We start from the raw sequence: 27,804 nt of genomic DNA, 5'->3' as shown, positions 1-27,804 counted from the left end.
ATTTTTCGTTTTGACAAGGCTTGACTATTTTTAATAGTACAATAGTATGTATAATAAAATTACAATTATCTTCTTTTGGGAAGAATCTTAAAAGATTTTCCAATCCATTGCTACAAGAACGAAGGAAATCCATCGAATACTAACCGATTTATTAGCATTTGAGATTGGACATATTTTTCACTTTTTTCGGTTTTAGATTTTCATTTCACATCCCTATGTAGCCGAACTTCCTGAGAGAAGTATTCTACTTCAAAATGATATTTGTTTGTAAATTTTTCTACAATCAATCTACACAATATTCGCTGGGGAAAGTCGTGTTCTTTATGCACTATATTTTTGAATTTCTAAGAGTTCTAAAAGTTCTTTCAAAGTGTCACACAATTATAAATAAAAGACCAGAGACTAAAAATGGTGATGTGGATATTCACATCGATTATACGTCCAAAACTGACCTACGCTTCGTTAGTATGCTGGCCGAAAACCAAAGAATCCACCGCCAGAACAAAGCTAGATAAAGTTCAACGGCTTGCGTGCATTGCTATAACAGGAGCAATGAGCAGCACCCCATCAAAAGCTTTTGATGCAATTCTTCATCTGTTGCCATTGTACGAATACGTGCAATTTGAAGCAGAAAAGAGTGCATTGAGGCTCAAACGAACAAAAACTATCTTGTCAGGTGATCTTGTGGGTCATCTGACTATACTGGACTTTTTCAAAAGAGGGCCAGTGATGAGTATGAATGGAAACTGGATGGCACCTCAGGATAACCATGATATTCCCTACAAGGTATGCGAAACGTCGCGTGCCGACTGGGAAGTCGGAGTTCCTGATGTCTGTCCCGGTTCAACGATATTTTTCACAGATGGCTCAAAAATAGGTACAAAAACTGGTGCAGGAATCTTTGGCCCTGGAATTAATATTTCAGTGGCAATGGGACACTGGCCAACAGTGTTTCAAGCAGAGATTTTTGCAATCCTTGAATGTGCGTATGTTTGTCTGACTAGAAAATACAAACATGCAAATATTTGTATTTTTTCTGACATTCAAGCAGCGCTGAAAGCACTTGATGCTTATAAATGCACATCGAAGATTGTCTGGGAATGTATTCTCACATTGCGACAGCTGTGTCAAACAAACTCAGTAAATTTGTATTGGGTTCCAGGACATTGTGGCATTGGTGGGAATGAAAGGGCAGACGAACTTGCAAAACAAGGATCTAACTCACAGTTTATCGGCCCAGAACCTTTCTGTGGTATTTTAAACTGTGCAGTGAAAATGGAGCTTAAACGCTGGGAGAAACAAAAAGTGACAACCAATTGGTTGGATGTCAAAAAGTGTTCCCAATCTAAAAGATTTATAACACCAAACGAAAACCATTCAAAAAAGCTCCTAGAGCTCAACAAAAGAGCTCTTTGTACATATGTCGGCCTAGTAACGGGGCACTGTCCGAGTAGATATCATTTAAAGAACATTGGCCGGGTTCAGGATGATATCTGTCGCTTTTGTAATACGGAACGCGTGACATCGGAACATTTGCTTTGCAGTTGTGGTGCATTATTTAAACGCAGATCAAGGCTTCTTGGCAGTGGCTTCTTACAGCCCAAAGAGTCTGGTCTTTGAATCCTGGAAAGGTGATTGGCTTCATAAACCATATTTTACCTGACTGGGAGCGTGTCGGTGCAGGTACCTGATCACTCACAACAATAGTGGTCATTGTATTTTGCAAAGAGACACGTATAGCAATTGACTGGGATATATTACAAAAGTACACATCAATGGACAACGTAAACCTAATTCCCTAACAAAAAAAAAAGAAAAAGAAAAAGAAAAAACATGTGTCATGCCTTGACAAATTAAAAGGCTCCATTAAAAAAAAAACGAAAATTTCTAAACCTCCTACCGACTTTTATCCTTAAGTCTGAACAAAGATTTGTCACACGTAGTGATGGAAATGAGACGAATATAACGCAATCTTCTCGTTATCTTCAGCTGTACAACTCACACAACTCGTTCACATCACGAAAAAAGTTGAATCTTTGCTATCCGTGATCAAATGCTGGTTTTGTGCATTGGTTTCTCGAAGAGAACAGATACACTACCCGTCATAAGTTTGGAATCGCTTTACTGAGTATTGCAACACCCAGTTTAAATATTGCAACACCCCGAAAAGTGTAGCATCACTTGATATGGGCAGATTGATGTAACTCTATCTCTTTATTCTGAAAATCTAGAGAGTTGTGGTCTTCAGCAAAGTTGCTCAGGAGGTCAAGAGCTTGTGATTGGAGGAGAGTATAGTTCGGAATTCAGCCACAACGCACCGCTAGTGTGCATGTAGTTTTGAGTGTTTTGAAAGTTATTTAGCTCAATAATCCCACCATTTAGTGAGTTGCGATTTTCAGCAAAGTTTCTCAGAAGAGTTTCTGGTTGGCTAATAGTTTAGTTCGGAATTTTAATTCAACGTGCTGCTTGTGCATAAAGTTTTTAGTCCTTTCAACTTACTCTCTCTTAAACTCTGTTTAGAAAGTTGCAATATTCAATATTCATTGAATGATTTGAACACCACAGGGGGCACTTCGCATTACTTTCCGCTGCAAGCTGAAGACCGAACAAGCAACGCCGTCGGCTTACATGCAAGCCGAGTGGTTCTGATTTCAGTACATGGTGCGTTCGAGAAAGCACGTGTAAGCAGCGTTGCCAGGTCATTTTTTTTAAAATCTGGAAAAGGCGAAAAAAAAATCTAGAAAAAATCTGGAAGTCATTTCGTGGGGTGAAAGGTAAATTCTTCGGATAAAAGTCTTGGGGTACGTAAAATTTTAGGTGACAAAATTGCAAAATTTCGCGCCAAATTTGAAGTGATGACCTTTTTGCGGAACAGAGAAAATAAAATCTGGATAAAATCTGGATCATTAATGAAAAATCTGGATAATTGGACATCAAATCTATCTACCTGGATACATGTTCAAAAATCTGGATAATCCAGCTAAATCTGGATACCTGGCAACGCTGCGTGTAAGTCCCATCCAACGAGCAGACACACGAAGTGTATACACGAAGTCAAAAACGCTCGCCCTGGTGGTTGCCGAAGTTGTCGAAGTCGTCAAAGTCGTGTTTCAATGAGGACACTAGATGTTTTTGATTTGTGTTGAAACTGAATTGTAATGAAAATAGCCTCGGTGGAATAGTTTGGAACACACATGCGGGGTTATACTGTGTTCCGATATGCTCGACCTCAACTGATGGCACTAGCCGAAGACCGTAATATAGTTTTATTCTTCCTTTTTCACTCTCACTGCTCTACTATACAGAGTTTTGTTCCTCCAAATATCGCCACTTAAAATTTCCTGGAGAAGTTTCGTGGGGCGTCTTTCTGGCCAGTTTTATTATAAGAGGGACTTATTTTTTTTAATGGTCATAAAATCAATATTAATTTGCTCTGTTAGTTAAATTGTTGTTTTTCATCCAATTTCTGTGTTTTATAGAAAAGTTCGACTGTTTGTTTCGATTTTTCGCGACGTTTTACCAGAGCGGTTGACTGTAACTCTCAGGTTAAAATAAACAATGCGCACTGCCTCTAGCGGTGAATTGGTGAAACTGTTAGGACGAACCACGATCATTTGCAGTGCGAACCAGGATCAAAAAACTAATATTGTATTATTTAAAAAAAATCGCCATCGACGTTTTGAAATTAATTTGAAGTTTTACATCACGAGCTAAAATACTGTAGAGAAGTTTCAACAGACTGCTTCGGTGAAGACATTGGCAAACGAATTTACATCTTTCATTAGCTTAGCTATCAGGGCTAGTTGAAGTAGTTTTCTTCAAAAAAATCAATGTTTTGTATTGTTGAAAAATAGAAGCAGCTTTAAAAAATAATTTAATTTAAAAACTTTGACTATTAAATGGCCTATCGATGATTTAGTTGAAAGCACGAACCAGGATCAGTTTTTGCATAGTGCGAATCACGATCAATCACCCGATACTTATTTACTCGCATACTGCCGACGATGTCTACGCATCGTACGCTTAGTTTATATGTATTCAAAATCGTTAAAGGTGATTTTTTGTCGCTGGGCACACATAATTTATTATCGATTAATAACCATAATCCTTTTCTGTTCTGAACCTTTCGTAGCCATTACCAACGAGAATTTGAAGTGATTTTTTGAATTGGTTCAAATAACCGCCAATGAATGATAAATTTCAGGTGTTTCTCAAGGATCTCACTTAGGGCCACTCCTCAAAAATAAAAAAAATCGAATCTACGACAATGACATGAAGCTCTACATGAAAACTTGAAATAAAAAAGTCCTCGATAAACGTAAAATGAAATTTTGTAAAACTCTTTGCAAATGTAGAAAATTTTTACTCAACCGCTAAACAAAACTCAATATTAATCATCAGAAATCAATAAGCTATAGTAAAATAGTAACGTTTTAATAGATTCAGTTACCAATATAATCCAAAATGAAGAGCACTGTTTGACAGAAAGGTGTTTAAATGTTTTTTTTTACAATTCATTTTTTTAAGACAAAATAATATTCAAAAATGATTAACCAGACTATGAGACCATTTAGATGTGAACGGAAGTGCTTTAATCGGCTCAGTCATCTCCTAGAAGGGGCGATTATTCATTCGTCACACGTAAATACACTCACTCACAAACATATGCACAAACACTGCTTAATTCGTCGAGCTAAGTCAAATGGTATATGAAGTTCCTCTATTATAGACAGTTGCACCCACATGTTTTGCAGGACGAAAAAAAACGCTATATGAATAATCAATTGAATTGATAGACGAAAAAACCTAAAACATGAAAATAAATTCATTCGATTGTGTAGTAGTTATTCCTCACTGGAACTTTTCTCCAATTTGCTTATTTTAGTTGCATAAATAAAGTCTTAACATGAAACGAATCATGGCATCATGGAAAAAATAGTAATAAATTTTTCCAGTTCCATGGCTCTTGGCAGCATAGGTTCGCACTAATCTTTCGAGTTCGGTAAACGCATGCATGTAGGTACAATCCACTCTGATTTATGTACCATGTCATGGGCATATCGTTTGCTTACCGTACTAGTACCTAGTTGTTTTGGAACTTCTTCACGGCTGGGCCACTTGCCGGTATGACTGCTACCAAAGCGTGTTCCGTTCGATGTCCATCAAAGTGAGAGAAAAATGCGCTTGCCGCCGGCCGACCAGACTAACTGTGGTTCGGCACGTGATTTGGCCCGAGCTCTACAAAGTCTTCAATCTCCGACCAGGTCAGACATACGGAGCCTCTGCCGCGCCGGTCGACGGGTAAATAAAACACCACTTATATCTGTTTCGACAGCGGATGTGGTTCGCGCATAAGCATAGCGAAACACATTTTACCGCGAGCGGGAACGCGTTATCCATTTTTTATGATTTGCAGTGTGAAAACAAAGTTTAGCTTGTTACGGGGAAGCACTGATGAGCACCCATTGTCTTGAGTGTAGGCAAGATGCTCGATACTTTCGCTATCAGTTCTAATTGAATTGGGTCAACAGGTGCGCGTGTTTTACGCTCAGAAACGGGATGGGCTATTAGCTCCAATTCAATTGTCAGTCATTGGAGCAGGAATGGTTGAGTTGTTGGCAATGAATTGATGGAGAATCAGCATGGCTGTGAAGCTATCGGTTTGGTAATCACTGTTTTGGTCCATTACGTTTTTGTGAAGTTGTAGAAACTTCAACTGCTCCGCGAAATTTATGCCGAACCGAATTTATTCGCAATAGTATTTTATTTCGCCGTTAGATCAGTAACTTCCTGTGGCTTCAATCTATTATTTGATGAACATAAGAGAAAATGTTGGATAAAAAAAAATATAGGGTAACCGCTCCTATATTCATCTCAGTACCTATATTCATCTCATCACGCCTTTTTGATCAATTTATCGTCAAATTTTACCATATTTTTGCCTTTCTCCTAGAAAGGTATAGCAATCACTGGAAAAACCAAAGGTATAAAAGTGGTCCCAATGGCCGAATGTCATATACCACTCGACCCCTTTCGACGAACTGAGCATTTTCTGTATGTATGTATGTATGTGTGTATGTGTGTGTGTGTGTGTGTATGTGCAACTTTTTTTTCTCGCTCACTTTTCTCAGAGATGGCTGGACCGATTTTCATAAAATTAATTGCAAATGAAAGGTCTAGTTACGCCATAGGTTGCTATTGAATTTCATTGTAATCGGATTTTTAGTTTAGAGGTTATGTATCAAAATGTAAAAATCACGAAACATCAATATCTCAGAAACCACACAACCGATTTCAATAAAACTGGTTTCAAATGATCGGGCTGTCTTCAGAACCCTAAACTTTTGAATTTCGTAATGATTGAACATATGGTTCAAAAGTTATGTAAAGAAAAGTTATCCTGAGGTTGTTTAAACTCACTCATTTTTCTCAGAGATGGCTGAACCGATTTTCACAAAATTAGTGTCAAATGAAAGGTCTAGTTGCCCCATAAGTTTCTATTGAAATTCGTTGCAATCGGATTGTAACTTTGTCCGTTGTTCATGAAAATGTGAAATCACATAATGAAAGTAAACATATTGACTTCCTCCTAACGATCACTGGCTAATTAAAAGGTAGAAAAGTGATCCAAATGGCCGAATGTCATATAATACTCGACTCAATTAGACGAATCGAGCATTTTCTGCATATAAGCATGTATAGGTGTATTATTTGTGTGTGGGTGTGTACGTGTGTATGTGCACCTTTTTTCGCACTCACTATTCTCAGAGATGGTCTGACCGAACAGATTTCAATGAAATTAATTGCAAATGAAAGGTCTGGTTGCCCTATAAGACACTATTGAATTTTATTGTAATCTGATTTCTAGTTTAGAGGTTATGTATCAAAGTGTTAAAATCACGAAACATCAATATCTCAGAAACCACACATCTGATTTGATTAAAATTAGTTTTAAATGAACGGGCTACCTTAAAAACCCTTAACTTTTGAATTTTATGAAGATTGAACATGTGGTTCAGAAGTTATGGAAAGAAACGTGTTCTGGAGACTATTTAATCTCACTCATGTTTCTCAGAGATGGCTGGCCCGATTTTTATAAAATTAGTGTCATATGAAAGGTCGTGTTGCCCCATAAGACCCTCATGATTTTTTTTACAAACGGATTATTACTTTGCCTGTTATGTTTAAAAATGTGAAATCCAGCTATGAAAAGAAACATATTCCAAGACAACTTACTTGGACTCACTCATATTTCCCAGAGATGGTTGACCCGATTTCAACAGAATTAGTATCAAATAAAAGGTCTACCTACCTCATAACACCCTATTTAATTTTGCTGTAATCGGACTGTAACTTCGTCTGTAATGTATCGAAATGTGAAAATCACGAAACTTCATTATCTTAGAAACTACACAACCGATTTGAACAATATTGATATCAGATGAACGGGCTAGTTAAGGGTTAACTGATGAATTATGATTGAACACGTGGTTTCAAAGTTTGGCTGCCCCATACGTTACCTTTTCATTTGATTGTAATCAAACTTAAGCGTTATGTTTTAATTTGTAAAACAACGAAAGTCTATTATCTCAAGTATTACACGACTTATTTGAACATAACTAGTGTCATACAAATGAGTCATCTCTCAAACTTACAAATAACAAACTCATAACAATTTGATATGCTGTTTAAAAGTTTTAGAATGAAAAGAAATTCAAAGACTATTCAACACTTTACCTGCTTCGATCAATATATATGGCCTCAACATGATTTAAATGTGGTATCGTATTATCTGAACGTTCCCGGCATCGCTCGTGATTAAATTGTTCGAAATTAAGAGTCATTGCTTTTATTTCGCTATTTCTTAAGTACTAACATTACGTCAAATTTCATATTTTATACTTTAATTACAACATCAATATTTTAGAACCCAAAGAGTGGATAAACATTTATTGGATTTAAGCATTCATGTAAATCTATTTTTACAAATAATAAGTTTGAATGAGAAAGGCTGAGTCTGACCGCTAGGTGGATTAATTTAGGTTTTAAGTATAACTTTCAGTCACTTGAGAAAATCGAGAAGCAAATAGATTTACTTTCAAAAATTTGTGGAAATTTGACGGTAAATTTGACAAATGAGAGAAATAAGATGAATATAGGTGCACCAAGCTGTTGAGATGAATAATGGAGCGATTACCCTATATATTATGACAATACGTTATATCAGAGTAAAAGTAACAAATTAGTTGTGTCTCGAATTTCTAAAACGCCTGATTGATTCTCTCTGATTATATCCCGAATAAATCGACATCTATGCAACTAGCTTGTATATATTAGCAAAATTCAACCCAATACAAAACTGTCTGACTGCAAAACAGCTCGAACTGATAGTGAAAGTTATCGAGCGGCCACTAGAAACCGGTCCGATCACAGTTGCAGCTGCTAGTGGTAACTCCAGTATGACGATTTTCTGTAGGTCATGAAACCGGTAGAGCGAGCATCTTCATCTAGCGGTTGGATAATTCGTCGCCTCCGGTAGCCACCAATAGCACAGCGGCTTCATGATCATTGGACAGTGCCGGTTGTAGGCAACTAAGCATTTCTCAAACGAGAGCGAAAATATCCCGCGTGGCTGAGAAGAGCTCACTTGCCAGCGATCGGGCGAAGAAAAGGGAAAGGTTTTATGATCACCGTCTCAGGTGACGACAACGATACCACTTATGTTGTTTCTTGCTTCGCGTACTTGTTGTTTGGAGTCGCAAGGTATCTGTACACTCGATTGGTGGCGACAGAAGTACCGGCTAAAGCGGTATTCAATGAGTATAGGAGGCCATCCAGTTGACTCACGGATGGATGGAAATTGTGCTTACATATGAAAATGGAATGCCTCGAGTAGCATAGTTCCTGGAAAACCAGTTGCTGGACATTTGTGTACCTTTTCATCCGGTCTTTTCTTGGCAGTGCACTGCTATTATAGGAAGGTCGTCTGGTACTAGAGGTTGTGAATTGAAGCGCGCCACAAGAGCCATATCGGGTTTTCAAAAAGGAATTCGAGTCAACGCTTTACAAATAAAGGCTTTGATTTAACAAGCAGTAGGTCAACAAGCTTCCGGCTTCGACAATTAAGTTAACAAACCGTGCATAAACGCTGTCAAACAAGAAATAACTTTTAAGAAAATTCGAAACTTGCTTGTAATCACAGACAAATTATTTTCAAACGAAAAATTGGTTTAGCTTAGCAAATCATCGTACAAGATGCTCGGAAAATCAACTTTACCAGTAGACTTTGAACTCGAATCGACGATGTTGACTTCCAAAATAATATTGATCCGGTGAGTTGAATGAGCCTCAACAAAATTTAAGGAAACGATAATATCAGCTTACAACAATAGTTGTTCAACGCAAATCGTTATTACACCTGAAACTGTGCTCTGGTAGAACGAAAAATTTTGGCCAACAATTGACCTAAGATAACCTCGGATGGATTCATAACAAGAGAATCGCAAAAGAATAGAGTAGCGAGGGGCAGAGGTACGCACCCTTGTTGCAAAAACGCATTACTAGAGGTTTTTGAATTTTGTTTGTAGCATGGAAAATTCACTTTTAAGAAAAAAAAAGCTCAAATGCGAACATTTACCCCGCATGCGGGACCAAAGTGCGCAGTGTACGAGGCGAAAAGATCAGGGTATTTATTTTTGGGTTTTGCTACCGCGACCTTTTATTACATCTATTGTTGCATTCCCCAGTTTTCATTACCTGATCAGAGTGAAGAATCGCTGTATGAAGTAACCCTCAGCCTTTGATTTAGGTATGGTCCCATATAGGTATTGTGTGGCGTATAAACTACACAACCTTATTAGGACAAGATATCAGGGTATTTATTAAAACCCTTGAAAAATGTTTTTTTCGCACCAATCATCTTCAGCTGCTAAACGTCATAATTTATTTGAAATCCTCTCTACCTGCTTTCTTTTTCTTATATTCTTAGAGGAGTCACACGAATTTCAAATGCAAGTTACAAATTTATTCCTGTATATATCAAAGGATTTTTGGTAAGACATCAACATCCTACAAGCACGATAAGCGTCCGCTGTGAGCCTCAAACACACAGTATTGTCTTTTGAAAGACTTTCCTAATTAAGTATGCTCTTCTGTGAAGAAACAATTTTCCAGCAAACAATCAGGTCCATATTAATCGCACTCAACCTTAAATTAACATCCATACAGAACTTCAGGTTTGCCTACCTTTTTTTTTTGTATTACTAGATTTCTCTGATCATCCTTGTTCAAAAACATCGATATTTGAAATGGTTAGACACGAAACCTAGTGCGAGTTTTGGCCCCACGGTTCTCACGTAATTATCTCTACAAGAGTTTTCCAACTGGTCTGTTTTCCATGACAATCGCCAAAAGATTTTCAGCCAAACAAATTCATCCTACAAACCACAATTACGCAAGAGGTCATTTACGTTTTATTATTTTCATAACAACATTTTATGTTATTATAATTAACTCATCTCATAACTTCGCACCATTTTACGGAATCTTTTGTGTTTACATGAGTGATCAGCTGATAAAGAAAGATGATGATGGTCCCGCCACATACCCCTACAAAGGTTTGAGCTGGACGATTTATCTATAGATAATTAATGTGATCACATTTTAATCAGTTATACAAAACAAAAAAAAAACGAACTGATTTTACCTCCAGATATAAACTTCTTCAAAAACTGTATACTTGATTCATAGAGCACACAAAACTAGTACAGGGTTTTCATGACCTTCAGCCAGACCAACCACAACTATTTCATGATTTTCTCTAAGCATTCAAATAACAATTTTAATTCGCTAAAAGAAATCATTTATATCTGAAAACCGCGCGCGAGGCTCAAGCTTTTGTAGTCTCTTTCTATTATTTTTAAAGCTACAACAACAATAATGAAAAGAAAAAAAAATCCATCATCATCACCGTGACGAACACAGTAGTTTTGTTGTTATAAATTTAGAAAAGTCCAATTTAAAATAAACATATAAATAAAATTTTACAACACAATCAGATCCGTTCGTATAAAACTTCGTCATTTACAAGCTTCAATAAAACAATCAATATATGAATAGAAACCAAAACAAATAGTACATCCAAAATAAATCCGTTTGTTAAAACTTCGTCATTTAAGATCCGTTTGTTCAAACTTCGTCAGGTAAACTCTACATCATTTTGTAAAACTTAGTATCGTTCTATACAATAGAAACTTTCACGTGTGAAATACATTGTCTCTTGAACTCCGCAAGTGTTGGTGCACGTTTAACATGTCTTGGCATCGAATTGAAAAAATTTATACCTTTATAAAACAATGAATTTTGTGAAGCTCTCGTTAGAAAGAAAGGTGTTCTTATTTCATCCGCGGTTCTAGTGTTATATCTATGAAAATCTCTTCCTCATTCAATTCGATCACTCAAATATTGAGGTAGCAAACCATTAATTATTTTAAAAATGAACACCATAGACAAATAAACAACTCGCTGCTTCACAGATAGCCATTGCAAAGCGTCCAACATGAAAACAGAGGAAGTTAATCTATCACAATTTAAAATCAAACGCATTATTCTATTCTGCAAACGCTGTAACCTCAATATTTGTGTATTATTGGCTAAGTATAAAAAGTAGGGCAAAAATCCAAATGTGGAGAGATGATTGACTTGTATAGCTGTATTTTACTGCTAATCGTTAATTCGTTTTTCAGACGGCATAGAATTCCATACTTTTTGGCAATTTTCTTGATGACATTGTCAATGTGAGCGTTGAACTTTAGATTGTCATCAATAATCACGCCAAGTTATTTAATCTCCCGAACGCGACCAATTGCCTCATCATCAATCAAAACAGAGACATCATCATTTACAACGGTGCGCGAGAAAATCATAAATTTAGTTTTATCTATATTTAATTTCAATTGCTTATACTTCAACCATCTGTTTAGAGAACGTTAATCTTCGTTCAAGTGTGAAACGGCTTCTTCAACGTTCTTAGCTGCAATGAATAATACGGTGTCGTCGGCAAAAAGATTGATATCACAAAAACGTAAAACTCGTCGCATGTCATTTATATACATAATGAATAAAAGGGGCCCTAATACACTTCCCTGTGGAACTCCAAGATCATTCTCCACGGGACTAGATACCGGAACATTAAAAACAGTCCGTTGAGTTCTGTCAGACAAAAAGCTCTCAAACCATCTGAATGCAGTACTCGAAATTCCAAAGCGCTTGATTGTGTTCAACAATAAGGGCCTAGAAATTGTCTCAAAAGCGCGTTTTAGATCCAAAAAAACAGCAAATATTGTGTCTCTATTCTCTAAGTTGTCTTTCCATTTTGCTAGTACTAAGTTCAACGCGGTTTCACACAAATGGCCTTCCCGGTAGCCAGATTGTTCCGGAATTAATAACGAGTTGCTATTTAAATATTCTAACAGCTGACCTTCAACAACAAGTTCTAATATCTTTTCTAACGTGTGTAACATGTTGATGGGACGAAACTCTTCGGCTTTAATCGTTCCAGCAACCTTTTGAATCGGAACAACCAACGATTCTTTCCACACTTTAGGCACGTGCCCAGTTAGCAATAATTCATTAATAAGGTTCAGCAGAGTGTGACCAATAACATTGAAGCAATCTTGAATGACCCTAGCATTTACATTGTCTACTCCAGCCGTTTTACCTAATGAAAAACAAATATGTTTAAGGTCATCCATTGTAATTGGGTGAAAACCATCAAATCTACTATTAACGTTAGTCGGCTGTTTTATTTCATCCGGTTCATCGACCAGTTCAATTGGTTGATTGATCAATGAAACACTATTGATGAATAATCATTGAACTTACTAGCAATTACTTGTTCTGTTTGTTCTAATGTGCCATCAAAAGTTATGGACCGCGGTTTATTATTACTAGGTTTTAATAAAGATTTCAAAATTTTCCATAACTCTTTGCTGTTGTATTGATGCTGAATAATCTTCCTCTGTATATATTCACAACGCGTCTTTTTAATCGCTTGTGAATATTTATTACGCGCGAACGTGTACTCAATCCAATGATTCTGATTGTTTGATCTACAAAACTTTTTGTACAGTTTATCTCTCTTGTGCTTTAGGCGCAAAAGATCCAAACTATACCGGCTGTTCGAGTTTTTCAGCGAAACAAATTTATGTTCAACTAATTGATTCGTACACGTCTTCAAAATGTTAGTAAGAACAGCTGCAGATTCATCTAAACTACCAGTCGCGATTGGAAAACCCAAGCTTCTCTCAACAAGGTTCGAAACAGCCTGTTTCGAATATTTTCTCCAGCATTTCAATTTTATTGAATCATTATTATTATTCAAGTTTTCTAGAACATTAATTACTAATGTCTCATGATCGGTTATTTTCATATCAGAATTCGTAACTGAACGAATCGAATCTAAATTGCAATAAACATGGTCAATCAAAGTTCTACTCCGCTGGGAAATACGCGTATATTCATCTACACTTTTTTTTAAATTGAAAGACTCAACTAAACGCTTCAAATGATTCGAATTTGCATCATCTCGCCAGTTAATATTAAAATCGCCCGTCACTATATTTATTTTACTCAAATCAAGAAATTCATCAAGCCAGTTTTCCAATATTTCAAGAAAACGGCGGTCACTAGCATTAGGAGAATGATACAAAACACCATAATTGCCCACGTTCATGCCACCAACTACTGTAATGCCCAAGAACCAGTTACCATCCTTAGCTTCGTTGTGACAAAGCTGGAATTGAACTGATTCTCTGACATAAATAGCAACACCGCCAGTTTGCCTAGAATGTGATAAACAAGCAGCAACATTGTATCCCGGAATACTATATTGTTCAAATGCTTCATCATCGATAATAATGCTGATAATATACATAATTTACAGCTGATAATGTCAGCTGTAAATGAATACACTGTTGCCAGTTTGTTTGTATCATGTGTTTCGAAAAGGCCGATGCGTACTTTTGCCACTGACTACTTGTTAATTAAAACTAAAGTCACACGATTGCAACCAAAACTTGATGATCTGTTTTCATAACATTAGTGTTCGGCTAGGATTAACTTGTCTGAGTTCAATCCCAGGCGGTACGAATATATTTCTTAGAGAGAGAGAGGGATGTCTTACGTCGCATGAGAAAGTAAAGCTGGATAAACTGGTCTGTTCGTCAACAAGGTTCTAGATAGAATCGCAGAGGGATTGGGAACCACTAACCCTGAATTAAACCAGAAAGTTGTCAGCTCTGATTCTATTCGCGATTTAGCTAAGATAATTTTAAGATGAGCATCGCAGATATGATTTGAAAACACACCAAAAGAAGAAAATACCGAATCAAACTCCATAGTAATACCATCGCACCAAGACCAGAGCATAAAAATTACTCCAGTTTATTTTGAATAACTCAAACCAATGCATCTTTCCAAACGATGAGTCGCTTTACTGAGTATTAAAACACTCAGTTTGAATATTGCAGCACCCCACAAAAGTTCAGCATCAACTGGAATAGGCAAGTATCTCGTGTTTCCGACGACCTAGAAGGATACGGTCTTCAGCAAACTTGTTCAGAAGGACCAAGGCTTCTGGTTGGTGGACAGTTCAGTGCAGAATACCACCGCAACGTGGCACTAGGAAGCACGACATTGATTGTACTTTGACATCACAATACCAACTTCCTAGACAGCTACCATCTCCAGTAAACTTGTACAGAAGATCAAGAACTTCTGGATGGAGGAAAGTGTAGTACAAAATTCCACCGCTATGTAGCGCAATCTTGCACGCAATTCTTCGTATTTTGAGTTATACATATGATCCCTACCCCTTTAGAAAGCTGCGGTCTTCAGCAAAGTTATTCAGAAGTTCAAGAGCTTCTATATGGTGGCAATTTTTGTTCTGAGTTCCACCTCTATGTGACGCTAACGTGCACGCAATTCTCCGTATTTTAATATTAACTTATTCACGATTCTGACTCTCTAGAAAGTTGCGATCCTTAGCAAAGTTATTCTGAAGCTCCAGGGCTTTTGAGTGGTGTACAGTTTAGTACAACATTCATCCGCTATTCGGCGCTGTTGTGCACGCAATTCTTCGTGTTTTGACCTAAACTTACTCATGATTCCGAGTTTCTAGAAAACTGCGGCCTTCAGCAAAGTTGTTCAGAAGCTTAAGGGATTCTGGATGGTGGGTAGTCTAGTATGGAATTTCAGCGTTATGTGGCGCTAATGTGCACGCGATTCTTTCATTTTGATCTGAACTTACTGTCGATTCCAACTTTCTAAAAAATTTTACGGTCTTCAGCTAAGTTGTTCAGAAACTGAAGGGCTTCTATATGGTTGTCAATTTAGTATTGAATTCCATCACCATGTGGCGCTAGTATGCACACAATTCTTCGTATTTTACCCTAAACTTAAGATTCCAATGAGCTAAAATTTTGCAATCTTCAGAAAACTTGTTCAGAAGCTTAAGAACTTCTGGATAGTGGACAGTCCACAGCTATGTGGCGCTTATAAGGACGCAAATCTTCGTGTTTTGACCTAAATTTAAGTTTGAAACTTGCCTAAGGGCTTCTGGATGATGGATAGTTTAGTACAGAATTTTGCTATGTGGTTCTCACGTGCACGCAATTCTTCGTACTTAAATCTAAAGTTATTCACGATTCTGACTGCCTAGAAAGTTGCGATCTTTAGCAAAGTCTTTCGGAACCTCAAAGGCTCCTGGATGGTAGATAGTTTCACCGCTAAGTGGTGCTAATATGCACGCAATTCTTCGTATTTTGACCTAAACCTTCTCATGATTCCGACTCGCTATAAAGTTACAATCTTCAGCAAAGTAGTTCAGAAGGTCAGGTTGCACACAATTCTTCGTATTTTAACCCTCTAGTGCCCAGTGCCGCCTTTAGACGGTCTCCAGTTACACCTCTAAAAAGCTTCAATAAAAACCTAAAAAATGTTTATAAAGCTCCAGAATGATTTTTGCGAAGTTCGTCTAAAAATTAATTTGAGCACTAGAGGGTTAAACTTCACTCGTCCCTTGGTCAACAGTGATGGTAATATCAATAAAGAAAGATTTTAACTCCGTGGGTATTGCTGAACGATGGGTGACACCGCTAAACACTTGGCCACAACACTTTTAAGTCACTTCGTTTTTTTTTTCATTTATGTTTATGTTTTATTTATATTTATATCTGATATCAAGTCCGAATAAAATTCCAGTAAACCATTAAAAGGAAGCAGACTTAGCTAATCTATGTTTTAAATCATAACTAGGCTCGCAAAACTAAAAAGGATGCTCGATACTCCTGGAGGCTCCCACAAAAACGCAGACGGTTCATAATAACTAAAGTTCGGTCGGTGGAATAGGTTCATAAGCACCGAAGAGGGCCTCAGCATGCATTTAGTTGCACGAAAATTCGTCAAGAACAGCTAGTTCTTGCTCTTCCCCGGCTGTGATATCGGTTCCGATTTCCGGTCAAGTCGAGAATCTTTTCGAGTTGGAAATGTTCTCAACTCAGCATTGGCGCTCGGTGTATCGTTGTACTTATCCTACAACATGCAAAATATGCCAGAAACAATATCGATAACAAATTCTCTCAATCAACCTAGTTGATCTAGACCGCTGCTAGTCCCCCAGGCTAGCGTGCGATATTGATGTTGCGTAGAACTGAGCGGCACAGTGCTTCTAGACAATGGGGGTCCTTGAAGTTACGTCCAATTTTTCGCGATAAATCCCAATCTTGAAATACGATGCTGGTCTAACAAGCCAATCGTCGCCGAGTCTCGGCGCAAAAGAGACTATGAGTGTAAATAGGATCGTAGTGCTAGCCCCGAAATTGTCATTTACACTTAAAGACAAACGGTATTGAATGCACAAATGGCCAACTTCGAGCCATCACTTCGATTTTTCACAAACACAAGACTCGGTAACATTTAATGCGTCACACGTCACGGTAACATTTAATTGCGTCGGCCGTTTGTGGCTTCAAAATCTCGTTCAGCAGTATTTGATGATCAATTCAGTCGAAGGTCAGTGTAAATGACGTAAACCTGTACGTTTCGTTCGAGTTCTAAAATGCAATTTGACTTGAAATCCATCGGATTTGTTGCCACAGATCGTCTAGGAATAAACCATGCTGGTTCAAACAAAATATAGTTACGTATGCAATTCAATACAACAAACCTTACAATGATCTCAAATAGTTTAGACGCGGCAGAAAAATTAGTTATTCCACGATAGTTTTGAAGTAGAATACTTCTCTCAGGAAGTTCGGCTACATAGGGATGTGAAATGAAAATCTAAAACCGAAAAAAGTGAAAAATATGTCCAATTTCAAATGCTAATAAATCGATTAGTAATCGATGGATTTCCTCCGTTCTTGCAGCAATAGATTGGAAAATCTTCTAAGATTCTTCCCAAAATAAGATAATTGTAATTTTATTATTCACACTATTGTACTATTGAAAATAGTCAAGCCTTGTCAAAACGAAAAATTCGACCTCTGATTGGTCGTTATATGATTGCTTTACAAGTACGGTCGACAGAATCATATACCTTGCAATTGGAAAGATGCTATTTGGCCTATATAAGAGCCTGTTTCAGCCGAAGCCGCTCATAATAGTTCTAGACAGCGACAACAGCAGTCGTCCTTCCTTAGCAGCAGCACTAGCTCTGTGGTTGGTCAACACGTCTCAGGAGCAGCTCGGTTTTTCTCAGCGTGTGTCGCCAGACCGCCATTATTCCCCCCGTGTTTGGGCAGCATGAAGATTGCCATCAGGAAATCCAATTTTAGAAATCAAAATGCCTTTTTCAAGGCAAATAAACAAGTCATTGAAAGTTAATAATTTTTGACAACGCAAGCAAGATTCTGTGTTGGATCCTAGCAATTTGAATTTGTCGCACCCGTCTAATTTACTGAATGTGAAATAGATTCCACAGTGCATGTTGTCTGTGTATCTTAATTCCCCCACTGTTAGGGCAGCTCAAAGGTTGTGATCAGCAACCGATTTTGAACCGCAAAATGCCTTTTTCAAGGCAAATAAACAAATAATTGAAGGTTAATAATTTTCTGGCATCAACACAAGCAGACATTCTGTGCGGGATGCAATCGAATTCTGTTGTAGTTGTCTAATTTTTACTATATTTAGTAAATCCCCCACTGTAAGGGCAGCGCAAAGGCTGCAATCAGCATAACCGACTTTGAATAACAAACTGCCCTGTTAGAACGCATTCACAAAAGCAGTTAGTTCGACTATGCAGAGCTAATATGAAGTCGATTGAATCAATCAGCATTAACAGAATTTCGTCGTCTCCCAGCTGCCAAGTTGCAACATGATGCAACACGCAACAGCGAGCAAACGAAATCGCTTGATGTTACAAACCGCAATAAGATACGGGTTAAAACCGTTGCGTGTATGAGAGCACCATCGGTGTTTATTCGCTGGGTACAAAAATCAAACGCGAATTGTGGAATAATTCGTCTAAAGAACATTAGGAAATGGTAAAACTGAACTGAAAGGCGTGGCCTATTACGTAGCACCCTTCGGCTATAGAAGAGTGTTTCTGGGAAAACTAGCTACATTCATTAGTCGGAAGGTGAGCTGGATAGACCTCCACAACGTTGACAGCAGTAGCAGCAGATATCAGCGCTCAGCAGTAACTTCTGAGCAAAGCTTCTTCTCAGCAGTGCCTTCAAATTAAACAAATCACTTGCCCTGTGGTTGGTCACCACGTCTCAGGCCTCTGCCAGGCTGAACGCCAACGCGAGCGATCGGGCGAGATTTTTGCCGTACAGCAGCCGGCACTTCCTCTAATGGAAAAGTTGGATCATTTTGTTCAGAAGAATATTACTGTCGGTAATATTACAGAGATGCGATTGCATTATATCCGATATGGAATTGAACAATTGTTCTTTTGAGGACAAATAAAATACTTAATTTGAAGAGTTAATAGCTTTGGGTACCAGTAGCAGTATGGTAACAGCCTCAGCGGTAGGTGCAGCCGGTACTTCGGCCTTCCTCCGGTGAAGCTCTGCCTTATTTTGGCAACACAAGCATTCTGGATTTTGGCAATCAAAACTTCTGCTGGCTGTCTGATTTTCAGTGTGAAAACAGCCTTTAACTTTGTTATCAGAGTGCCTGACTACGATTTGGTAATATTGTTTGAATTAAATGCTTACAAAATTTTACAATACTCCTCTTTCTCCCATTCAATAAAACAGGTAATACGATGCCTTCGTCATACGCAAGTTCACTATAACTCCCGCTATCGGCGTAACACAAAGATGCAATCAGCGTCATATCCGATTTTTTTTTCAACAACAAACTGTCCTTTTTAGGTCAACCATGCAAATGAATTGAAGATTTAAAATTTTCTCGTTCTGAGCTTTAACCAAAAGTTAGTTCTCTTAATTTGAATTCACATGTACATATATTCTGACTGTTGAAACTAGTTGGCGCCGCAAAGAGTTTGTACTTTTCCTGTTCAGTGAGGTCGTATTTATATGTGCAAACTGAAAAAATTACTGACACGCAAGCAGCCGGGTAAACTCTCTTGTAAAAGTATTCTACTTCAACCTTGCGGTCGTGGCTTTGCACACAACCTTCCTGTGATTTTTAATATTTCGGCGGTCACCACTTTTATAAACTAGGAACATATTGAAGTACCTTCATAGCTCATAGAACTTTCCTTGAGCTAAAGATAGGTTGAATATGGTGCAAATTGGAGCAGCCAAAATTCAAAACCATATGCACACTAGCGTTGTGGTTGAATTCCGAATCATACTGTTCACCGACCACAAGCCCTTGACCTCCTTAATTACGTTGCTAGAAACCACAGCTCTATAAATTGTCAGAATCTCGAGTTAAAGTTAGATAAATCTGCCTTTCCGGATTGCTGCAATATTCAAACGAGGTGTTGCAATACTCAGTAAAGCGATTCCAAACTTATGGCGGATAGTGTATCTGAAGCAAGACTCAAGTACACTGCCGAGGCCTCAGTTCTACACATGTTATAAAAATGACAACAATTTTTCAACTAATTCTCATTGTATTGCACAGCTCTCCCTGCTCCCCGTGCATTCGGTATATAACCCAACAGTCACTGTCGAAAGCACACACATGCAATGCACAACGGGCTGTTATTTTCCATTTCCTTGTGTCTGTTGGTTCTTCCAAGCTGTCGCTGATGACAGCCTATAATCCCCGACATCCTTCGGCACGAATCCCAGCGGGATGTCAGGTGATTATGATTCACGAACGTAAGACCGATGCTATAATGAAAGTGAGATGGTGCGAACACGTTTTTTCTTGCGTTCTTACACATATGAAACGGTTTGCTTCGTATTCATTATGGCACCGGCCTAAGAAACCGGAGAAACAAAAAAAGTGCGAGTCAATGACAGCCGCAGTCGATCAGTAAGCTGCCAACAGCGCAAGCCAAGCCAACAAAATTCATCCGCAAGAATGAGCTGTCGTGTGCGTTGCCTTGTGTAAGCTTCAGCTGTATGTGAGCTAGCATGAATAGCTTATTAATGAAGCTGTTATAGTAAAAAGACAGAACTGTTGTCAGTATAGTGTCACACCCCTAACTAACACGCAGAGAATCCATCCCCAGGATACCTACAACTCGGTGACGGAATCGTGGAAGGAATCGCAAACACGATCCGGAGGATTTCCACTCACGATTCTTATTTCCAGAATCCTAGAGCCATATACAGGGCATTCCTGAGGATTCTTGTTCAGGAATCCTTCTCAAGGACGCTCAGGAATCCAATGTGAGGAATCCTAGAGAATCTATGCGAATCGTATGTTTTCATCCGGGTATACAGTCTTTTTACAAACCCTGGTTCTACACTGAAACAGCTGGAAAGAGTATACCCATAGAGAAGACGACGGTTGCGATTTGCTTTGCTTTTGCTATACACTTCTTCTCTCAATAATTCAAAATTTGAACATAGTTATAACAATTATGCACCAAAACACTAATTTATTTTAGAAACTTGACAATGCAGAGAGCATTAAAGCCTAATCAAAATACTTTAAACATTATTTGATAAGACCTTCTTTTGTTTACTTCCAACTCAGTTGCAAATTTATACCTTGTGCATTTTCTTTTTCAACAACAACCTGCGTGCCGTGCAAGCCAGTCTGCATCAATCGCATCAATCTGCTTTCTACTTGTGAATTCAATCTGCGAAGGATAATTGCAGCGAAATCGAGAGGAAGACCTGCTGGCTGTGTTGCGGCCCAATTGGGGTTTCCTAGCTAGTCGCCGGCGCATATGCGTGCAAAATATTGATTATTAATTAGGCACGGCGATGGCAACCGAAACCGGTTGCTACTTGGTTTCATTGAGAAGAGCTCATCATAAACTACATGCATAAGGACGACAACTTCACATAAACACAAGTGATTTTTTAGAATGTAAAACAATTCGAATAATGGAATGTTTGAGACTAGAAGGTCAGAAATAAGCAGAAATAAGCAAGCGAACCGAACCCATTTTGGCATGCGAAATAAAAATTGCAATCACGCTCTACTGCTCTGGGCTTGGTGATTTCGTATTCAAATCACCGGTTTCACAAAACTTTCTCCGAATACCTGATTATAAAAATGACACTCAGAGCCATAAATATTGCATAAATAACACTCCTGCCTTCGAATGTGCGGACCTTACACCCTGTTCGCTTGTCAGTTGACTAATTTTCACCTCTCCGTATTTTTTTTTTCTTTTGCAGATGACGAACCTACGTCTCCCATCGAGGAAGTCACCTCGGCGCTACGCGGCAAGACGCTCAAGTTTATGCTGACACACGACCTAAACGTGCGTATGCCAGAAATCATGTTCGACGGAGCCATCTTTCGCATCGAACCGCGTGCCATTGAGGGCAACGGAATGCTCGCCAAGCTGGAGTTTGTCCCACGCACAGCTATCCAGTCCAGGGGTATAACAGAGCCGAGGATTCTGTTCAAGAAAATTAGTGAGCATCTATCTGTCTTCTTTTATATTTCCAATACCCTATCGCAAAACTGGTAGATGTTTTCATGCGAAAAACATAAATGTTTCGCGCTAAGGTATTGGAATCAACTGGTTTCTACCGAACAACACGTTTCCAGCTTTTAAAGCTTATAGCTTTTTTACGGGCACACGCAGTCTATTCTTAACCATCCGCACCATTTCAAGTTGAAAAGAAATCTGTCAAGTGGCTAAGAATGATTTTTCATATTTTGAACAGGTAAATATCGATTGCACACATTTCGTAACGTTCAAGTAATACTCAGCACTCGATTCACGTGCCAATATCCATTTATAAAATGTTTGCTCGTGTCTTCCTCTCTTCGGAAGTTTTATTAAACGTATATATAGAGATAACTGTACTTTTGCGTAACTTCTTTGTATTACGCGGTTTCCCATGAATTTGGTGTGCTTTACGAAACTATCGAACGATTTAAGTTTTATCGGTAGAGTCCACAACGCTAATGAAGTAGATTTTCGCTTTCAATTATATATGCACGCACTTCAAGGCGATTGCACGATCTTTTACGGTGATTCCTATTCGCTCACCAACCGCTTAACAATTGCTGAACGTTCTTGGGTTATTTACAACCACACTACAATTCCGCTTCTTACGTTCATATTTTTTCGTAGTCCTTTAACTTATATTAAGCCTACTCCTATCAATACATATATTTAGTTTAACGATCGCTGCCAACTTATGAAGCCTCAAATTGTGCGTGAATCCACTGGAATGCCATTTTTAGATTAATGATAAGACTTCCAGCCGAGTCAGGATTCCTATACATCTGGTAAGTGGACAAAGCCTTTCAATGATTACAGATGTTCCGGAAATCTTAATTAAGGTACCTAAAGGAAAACTTATTACCAATTGGAGAAACTATGTTGCGACATGCTATCCTTCGAGAGCTTTGGAAATTCGAACTGATTTGATCCTGGGAGCCAAACAAACTTGTGCCATACTTTTCTATCCCCGCAGAACAGGCAGTGACTCAAATCTAAAATTAATTAAGTAATCAAACTTCCTTACGCTCCTAACGCAACTACTAAAGTCCGTAAAAACACTCAATTGAAATTCTTGAAGGCCACGTCAACGAAGCCAACATATTCCTTTCTTTATTCTAGAAGACAAGTGAATAAGAAAATGTACCAATGAGTCAAAACAAAGATAGCCATCAGCTTTAAAGTAGCTTGAAAATAAAACTAAAGTACCTCTGCTGACGAAATAAAACGCAAAAAATTGGTATATCTTATTTACCTGTAATTCTTGAAAGATTCTCAACATGTGCAAAATCATTCCAAAAAACTAAGTGGTCAGATTTGTCAGACGATGTTTTGATTGATTTGCCATACTTCTTCAGTTTACGCTTGACTATATTGATCAATATCTTTCAATGAGTTTCGGCAGTTTGGTGGATAATCCTTTTTTCGATAACATCAATTTTATTCTGCTTGTGCCATTCTAATACATCCCGGGCGTAGTGGCAGCTAGCTAGATCGGACCGAAACATCTTAAGTAAACTTGTTTATTCATGGTTTTCCAGTGATGATTTTGTTGTCTTCTTTCCACAGCTACAGATGGCTTGCCAAATCATCAACTTGCGGGCGAATTTATCCGCGAAAACAAATTTGAATTTAATTGGAGCATGCCTCTTACGGTTAGCAAGATTAAATTTTCGACCTGGGATTTGCCCAAAGTCGATTTTGACGTAAGATTCATCGTCCATTAAAATACAGTCGTTGTACACTGTCAGGACTTGCTCGTAGAGTTTTCTTGCTCGGGTTTCGGCAACCAGGTTCTGTTTCGACGTCCTGTTGGGTTTTTTGCTGGCATGATACGGCCTTGATCCTTCAAGCATATACATTCGCCGTACTGTATGATGTGTTGCATTGAACCTTTTCGCCAAATCACGGAGGGAAACCCCAGGATTATTCCAGACTGCCCTAATGACCTTCGCTCGTAGTTTCCGGTCCAATGCTTGACTTCTACGTTTGGTTTATTCAGCGCGATCTCCCGTCAAAGTGTCCCGGTAACATTTGAGCACGGTATTCACAGTTGATTTCGGTAGATTGATAGCTTTGGCGATCATTCCTCCTGACCATGTTGGATATTCAACGTACTGCCGGTACCCGCATAACTGTCCCATACTGGTTTTGGTCACTTTTGAGTTATCATCGGGAATCGACTTAATTGTTATCATATTTTCTGGAAAAAAATTAAAATTGATACTTTTGTGTGGAAAACATGGAAAAAATACCAAGTTGTTTTTGTCCCATATTGAAAGTACCCGCATTACAGTCCCACTGCATAGTGGTACAAACTACAAACATATAATTTTGCTCCAGATTAGTGTATATCGGATTATTTTAGGCATATAGAAGTATGTCATTTAATTACCTAGACTAATGTTGTTTTTCTGTAGTATAATCTACGTTGCCAATGATAATGCCGGTTGCTGGTTGAATTTATATGTGATATGACAAAATATACGAGTACTTTTGAAATATACCCGCATATTTTGTCCCATTTTGTCTTTTTTAAAGCTATATAACGTAAAACCAATTCCATCCATGGTTTTTTGTTCTCAACGATAAACTTGTGGTGCCATGAAACTGTTATGGTCATTGGTTCTGGATGTAATTGCTGGTAATCCGAAAATTCACGGATAATATTAAATCGCCGTTTTCTCAACATGTTGTTTTTCATTATGGAACAGTTATCCGGGTACCGGCAGCGTAGGTGTGCACAATTTTTTTTCGTCTCTCGCGTTCCACCTTGGATAGCTTTTTAACGGGTGTACCAATCCTGACAAAATGTTCACCACTAAGTAAACAAACCTTCCAGATCAAAACGCTGTCATTAGTTTCTCGGTACGACAACTAGAGAAGCTGCAGCAGATTGAAGAAAACGGTCAAATACTAAGTGGAACAGGGGATGACAGCGCTATCTAAACTCTACACGTTTGACAGTAAGCAGGGCTTTATTTAAGATAAAAATCCCGAGGCAGGCGCCCAGCAAAAGTTCCATATACTTATCACTTTAGTTGGGATAACTCTTTACTCATTCAACATAGAAAGAGATAGCATGTTGTCATCACCCTGACCACGACCTACCTATCCATACACAAACATAAAATAAACGTACCGCGTATTCATAAAAGATTTTTAGCCGTATTTGTGAAAAGTGCTAATGCAGTTTTCAGATAGATTCACGCTTGTTTTGGAACAAGAAGTGGAACTTAGTTTCTGAGTTCCTTGCTTAATACTATCTTCGGAACAACTGTTTTTACAGCCTACAGTCACTCAACAATTATCGGTCAGGCACAGATAAGGGTAACTTTTACGAAAGTATGTCTATTTTTAAGAAAACAAAACATTTTTTATTAGCTGTGGTATTTTTCTTAACTCTGTTGTAGTCTTATCATCACAATCTACCCAAGCTTCTATGATACAGCTTCTGATGTATTTCAACGCTTTCACTGGAAAGTGATGAATAGTTCTATGTACTACCGACTGACAGACCAAATGCTTTGAACAAATTTCCAATAAAATCATCGTTCGGATGATAACATTAATTTACGTAAATAACACTAGCATCATATGCCGCCGTGTTCGCACTGCGTCTTGCATTTCGACAACAGCGCTAGTGTACGTAACAACAACAACAATATCGCACGCTAGCCTGGGGGCTAATGCGGTCTCGATCAACTAGATTAGTTGAGAGAATTCGTTATCGATATTGTTTTCGGCACATTTTGCATGTTGTAGGATAAGTACAACGATACACCGTGCCCCAGTGCTGAGTCGAGAAAATTTCCAGCTCGAAAAGTTCCTCGACCTAATCGGGAATCGAACCCGATATCTCAACCGTGTGGGAGAGCTAGCCGACCGACATCGCTAACCACAGAACCACGGGGACCAGTGCTAGTGTACGTGCATGTATCAAATTGGAAACCACAAACGGTATGAGATTTCATGACAGCCCTCCAAACGGTGATGTCGCGCGACGACTGTTGCTTGATTGGTAATTTGGAATGATTGTTTCTTGTAGTGATGGAGATAGGTTTTAGCCTTACGTCTGTGGTACTACCATACATTGAACGTCGTAACCATAGACCTTTCTATCTGCGCTAATATACAGTACTGGACAAAAAAAAGTACGCACCCACTATCCTAATGTTGAACTCCCTGTATCTTTTTTAATATAAGGTATATGAACTCGATGAATTCGGATAAGTTGTAGTATTTCTAATATACTAACGATTGGTATAATAATTTTATCAAAGAATTGCATATTAAATTCACACTTCAGCATAATTGTAATTATGCTCTATTTTCGCTTGGTCAAAATAAAGTACCCATTCTTTATATCATCATCAGTTTACTATTTCTCAGCTTAGATAATTTATTTTTTATTGTGTCCTACTCCTCGTAAGTTCAATAAGATTCCTATTGCTGCAGAGAAACGACGAAACAATGTGTTTGATTATTTGTTTATCATTATTAGTGCGCGGTACAATCGGATAAGATGGGGAAAAAGCAAATTTCCGTAGATATTCGTAAACTTATAGTTAACAACCATCAGGAAGGTCTTTCTTATAGAGAAATTACTCGAAAATACGATTTAAGTGAAGCAGGAGCACGAAAAATATGCAAAAAGCATGGAGAAATGGGAAGCGTAGCCGATCGGACCGGTAGAGGAAGGAAGCGGAAAACTACAACTAGCGATGATCGCCGAATTTCTCGGGAAGTGGCAAAAAATCCTTTCGCTACCAGCCGAGTGATTCGTGAAAATGCTGATTTAAATATCTCCGAACGAACTGTGCGCAGAAGACTACAGGAAATGGGTTATAAGAGTGGATTTGGCCAACGCCGACCTTTGATTCGAAAGGTTAACAGGTTTGTTTACTTCGTATTCAGCATACATTTTTGGCTGAGGTTTATTTCTGCAGGATCAAACGCCTCAAATTCGCTCAAAAATACATCGACATGCCGATAGAGTTCTGGAAACAGGTTATCTGGAGCGATGAAAGTAAATTTGAACTCTTTGGCCACAAACAACGAGCACGAGTTTGGACGAAACCTGGTGAGAAACTTGCCGATAAAAATATTCAGAAGACGGTCAAGCACGGAGGTTGCAGTATCATGGTGTGGGAGTGCTTTGCTTGGTCGGGTGTTGGTAATATTGAGAAAGTTGATGGCATAATGACGGCAGACTATTACATCAGCATTTTAAAGAGAAATCTTACAGAGTCGGCGCGAAAGGTTGGCTTAGAGAAGAAGTTCACTTTTCAACAAGACAATAATCCTAAGCATACCGCCCACAATACCACTGCGTATTTCCGTGCTTCACGTATTAAGCTATTGGAATGGCCATCACAAAGCCCGGACTTAAATCCGATAGAAAATTTGTGGTCGATTTTGGATCAAAATGTCGACAGGGAAGATGTCACCAACCGCGACAAACTGTTTGAAGCTTTGGAAAAAGCTTGGACAAATATCGACTCCCAACATATTAAAAACCTCGTTGAAAGTATGTCTCGACGCCTGCAATCCGTGATTGAAGCTAAAGGTGGCCAAACTAAATACTAAAATAAAGAAAAATCAGTTTGAACGTTGAATAACTATAATGCGTACTTTATTTTGTCCACAAGAAAAATGACAATTTCCAAATATAAGCTCTTTTTATGTTTATATGTCGTTCTCATGTCGCCTTATCTAACATTTTTCGAAAGTACACCTCCAGT

General features: G+C 38.3%; 1 protein-coding gene across 3 annotated transcripts in view; it reads left to right on the top strand.

The window, feature by feature from the left end:
- The window catches only part of LOC129717496 (uncharacterized), a 91,165-nt gene that overhangs the window by 39,649 nt on the left and 23,712 nt on the right, over positions 1-27,804 (top strand). For 2 of the 3 annotated variants that reach the window (XM_055667440.1, XM_055667438.1), the window contains exon 3: positions 21,780-22,022. In XM_055667440.1, coding sequence (XP_055523415.1) covers positions 21,780-22,022 — 243 coding nt within the window. The remainder of the gene's footprint in view (positions 1-21,779; positions 22,023-27,804) is intronic. The other variant, XM_055667439.1, reaches the window with a different exon arrangement.

Source organism: Wyeomyia smithii, chromosome 1 (genome assembly GCF_029784165.1).
Source record: "Wyeomyia smithii strain HCP4-BCI-WySm-NY-G18 chromosome 1, ASM2978416v1, whole genome shotgun sequence".
Taxonomy (NCBI): domain Eukaryota; kingdom Metazoa; phylum Arthropoda; class Insecta; order Diptera; family Culicidae; genus Wyeomyia; species Wyeomyia smithii.
Note: the sequence above shows the minus strand (reverse complement) of the source record. Positions and strands in the feature narration are given on the sequence as shown.